Genomic DNA, 4,285 nt, shown 5'->3' with positions numbered 1-4,285 from the left:
TTCCCTGGACTGGAGAGCCTTCGGAAGTCTCCGCGGTTGACTTCTGGTTCTGTGAGAGCGAGAGGGTATGGGACTCAGCACATGTCCATCTCCAGTGGGCAGTACGGAGACATAAGGACTTTGCTGATGCCCATCACGCACCCACACCTGTTTACCAACCAGGAGACACCCGTGGGGGAGGGGGTACTGTCACAGATTCACCAGCCACATCAGCCACACCAGCCACCTACACCCGTTCACAATCACCTGATTACTAATTACGAACGCCTGATGCCACTTACCTTAGCACTATATCTGTTCACTCACCTCAGTCTCTCATTGACTGGTCTCAAGGTTGCCGTCTTGCTGTATCTACCTAAAGACGATTAAGATAAGGACTGTTACTCTTCAGTTTCAAGAGCTAATGTTATGTTTCAGTTTTAAAACTTACCGTTTGAAGCTCTCCTTCAGTTTGTGTAAATAAAGAAGCTCTGAATCGTTCTTCCCGAGTATGCCTCTCTATCCAGCCGTGACACCTATACTAAAGTGTAAAATTTTTTCCATAATACAATTTTTTTTTCATAATCTAAAATATACTACAACTCATAGTCCAATGTGACGTATGTATAATAAAATTAGCATCAAGCACGCAAAACATGTGCAAACTGTATACATTCAGATTTGTACTGAATACGAGCCCAAAATTATTTGTATAGAGAATGGTAGTTTTAGTTTTGCTTTAAATAAATTTGTTTAGGCTTGACGTTTATAATAAATGTTATTTAAAATGAATAATTAATTTGCTTTATACTTTCATTGTTCATTCCGGTTCAGTTCTGAATACTGTTAAATTTAAAGGATTTGTTGTGGAGTGAGGGAAACTAAATTACTGTTCATGTCTATAATGTTTATATCGATTATAAATGTCATGTTTTATTTACCGTATTTTACATTATTTCTGAAAGTAATAATGAAATAAAATGACTTATACGACAATGCGAGTTATCTCTCAACAATGCAATCTGGCATACTTTACTTGAGACTTTAAGTGAGAAGGTGCAATACAAATAGCAGACTTCTGTGAAAATTCCATAATAAGCCTAATTTACATGCATTCACTGAAAAGAATGATAGTAACTTAATTTAAATGCACATGGCACCTCACTGTACTGGATAGCACCTAGTTAAACTGACTGATATTGTTGGATGTGAATAATGATTGAATACTAAAGTGGAACAACTGTTCACTGCTTCATCACTGTTTCATAAACAGGAACAACATTCATCATATTGTGTTCTCATTATTAAAATGATCATTCAAGGTCTCCATGACAGTCCAGATCAATGAAATGTGAACATTCATACCAACAAACCGTCAGATACGAAAATACATGTTGAAGTGAAACTGAATTTGTTAACGAATGGGAGGAAAATACATAAAATCAAAAACATCCAACTTTACCCCCAGGTTCCAGCTGTTGAAGCGAGCCTCAAAGTCACTATCATCAGAGGAGATGGGCAGCCTCCTGTGTGCCTCCGCCTGGAAGAGAAACAGACAGTGAGCAACAAAGAAATGATAAACCATGTCCAGGGATGGAGAGCGCTCTGGGAATTCTGAGTTATCCACCAATGTGTTGAACTAAAGAGACTGTAAAATCTGCTAGACATGGGCAGAGATTAAGAAACCTCAATCTACAAATGCTTAACTTTATTATAATAACATTATAATGTAACATTCTACAATAAGTAACATTTATAGGACTTTTGGAACAACTTTGACACCTCTTTTTATCATCTGGCTGCACAGCAAAGAACAGATTTTGACCGTAAACATCAAATCACAAGATACTGAAATATCGAACATTTGTCGTGAGCTATGAAAGATACTGTATAAATCACCATAGAGACTTATAAAATTGTTCTAAAAACTAAAGATTTCTTTTTTTTTTGACATTATGTATATTTTGACAAATTATAATATATAATATATTTTTATATATATTTTTAGAAATGTAATTAATTTTTTTTAGATTTTTCATACAATATTTCTTCAATGTTTTAATTGTAATATTAAATCCACTTTAAATGAATGTTTTATGCCTTAAAAATTTAAATACACAACACAGAATTTCTGAGGGGAAAAAATCACAAGGCTATTGTTAGAATAAATTAAACTTGTTTTTATGCTTTCAAATAATTAGACATGCTAAAACACAGAATTTGGTAACAATAAAACATAAGGTTGAAAAAAAAATATATATTTTTGGGCCCTAAACATGTAATTTAGGGGGAACACTGTGCAGGTTTGCATTGCACAACATCAGAAAGATCAGGCCCTTTCTAACGGAGCATGCTGCACAACTTCTTGTCCAGGAACAATCAAACCTCTAAAAATGATTCAGAATGCAGCGGCACGACTGGTATTCCCACCCCTATCCGGAATGCTGAATCCCTGACAATTTTCAAGCGAGAGCTGAAAACTCATGTCTTTCAACGCTACTTGACTTCATCTTAAATAAAAAAAAAATAAAAATAATATCGAACATTTGTCGTGAGCTATGAAAGATACTGTATAAATCACCATAGAGACTTATAAAATTGTTCTAAAAACTAAAGATTTCTTTTTTTTTTGACATTATGTATATTTTGACAAATTATAATATATAATATATTTTTATATATATTTTTAGAAATGTAATTAATTTTTTTTAGATTTTTAATATATAAAAGAGAGAGAGAGAGAGAGAGAGAGAGATTGATCAAGTAACAGAGATGGCTGTAGATATGGACATACTCCCCTCATGGCACACCAGATGTTTGACTTTTCCACATTATTTCTGCTTTCTCCTTCACATGCAGTAAATTCCTGCAGAGCGTCACATGACATACCGCCCCTCTTTGTTTTCAGGCGCTGGTCTTTTGTCAGGAGAATCCAGCTCTTTAAGAGCTCTATATAATTTGAATGTTTCCAGGGAACTGTTGTTTCAAGTTCACTTTTGCCTCATCAGGAAAGAGTAGCAAGGAAATATCCAATAAAGCTCAATTCTAATGAAGTACATGGATACTGTTGACACTTAATAGGACTGTGGGAAGGGGATAGTTCACAAAGAGCAAATAACTCACATTAAAGGAAGGTGTCTGAACCCATATCAGATAAAAACTGGGACACATGGGAACATTCCTGGTTACAACCCAAAGCTATAAGAACTTGTGCAGACGTTGTGTTAAGGTTTCAATGTTTTATTAAAGAAACTGGATAAGTTGATTTCATGACAGTTTTAAGTTCTTACTTAAAATGAGCTTCTTGTCTTCCCTGCCACTCCAACTCTACAGCATGATTTCATTATCCAGCTAGGTTCTTCTACAATTACCCCAACAACTTCGGTCAGAAATCTTGGTGTAATCTTTGATGACCAGCTGACCTTCAAAGACCACATTGCAAAGACTGCTCGATCTTGCAGCAGTGTTTCCCCTGCCATTTCTAGCTTGTACTTATTTGAACAATGTCTAAAACTTGGTATTACAAGCACTTCCTGTGTCTGTTTGCCTCTTTAAGAAGAATCACTTTATGTATTCCCCAATTGTAAGTCGCTTTGGATAAAAGCATCTGCAAAATGACTAAATGTAAATGTCTTACCATCTTGACATCATCCTTGATATCGCGTTTGATGGGACATGAGGACAGGGGTCTGGTTGGTGACTTATCATTGAACAAATTCCTCTTCCTGTGGAAGAGAAAAAACTTTTAGCTCCCTTACACTAGATCAGGGGTGTCAAACTCCTTTTCACTGAGGGCCACTTCAACATTATGGCTGCCATCAAAGGGCCGGTTGTAACTGTAAGACTGTACAAATGTTACTAACATATTGTTACATAACTGTCTCTTTATGTTATTATTACTTTTCTTACTTAAAATGAGCTTCTTGTCTTCCCTGCCACTCCAACTCTACAGCATGATTTCATTATCCAGCTAGGTTCTTCTACAATTACCCCAACAACTTCGGTCAGAAATCTTGGTGTAATCTTTGATGACCAGCTGACCTTCAAAGACCACATTGCAAAGACTGCTCGATCTTGCAGCAGTGTTTCCCCTGCCATTATATTATGGGGGCGGCCCGCCCCCCCTTGAAGGTCAAGTTAATTTGATTTAATTTTATATTCTCTATAGCGCCAGATCACAACAGAAGTAATTTAAAATTACCTTTCCTATAGAACATGTCTATACCTTGTTCTTTTATCAAACAAACTAAATAGCCTTATGTTATTTATCTTATTTACACGACGGCATGTCATTTCTGTCTCTACG

General features: G+C 35.8%; 1 protein-coding gene across 2 annotated transcripts in view; it reads right to left on the bottom strand.

Moving 5' to 3' along the window:
* The window catches only part of LOC107710700 (centrosomal protein of 112 kDa-like), a 57,158-nt gene that overhangs the window by 17,816 nt on the left and 35,057 nt on the right, over positions 1-4,285 (bottom strand). For both annotated transcript variants that reach the window (XM_016515533.1, XM_016515534.1), the window contains exons 5-6: positions 3,617-3,704; positions 1,442-1,519 (exon numbers count right to left, since the gene is read on the bottom strand). In XM_016515533.1, coding sequence (XP_016371019.1) covers positions 1,442-1,519; positions 3,617-3,704 — 166 coding nt within the window. The remainder of the gene's footprint in view (positions 1-1,441; positions 1,520-3,616; positions 3,705-4,285) is intronic.

This window comes from Sinocyclocheilus rhinocerous, unplaced genomic scaffold (genome assembly GCF_001515625.1).
Source record: "Sinocyclocheilus rhinocerous isolate Xijiao unplaced genomic scaffold, SAMN03320098_v1.1 scaffold627, whole genome shotgun sequence".
NCBI classification, from domain to species: Eukaryota; Metazoa; Chordata; class Actinopteri; order Cypriniformes; family Cyprinidae; genus Sinocyclocheilus; species Sinocyclocheilus rhinocerous.
The sequence above is the reverse complement of the archived record's forward strand: the minus strand, read 5'-3'. Positions and strand labels throughout refer to the sequence as shown.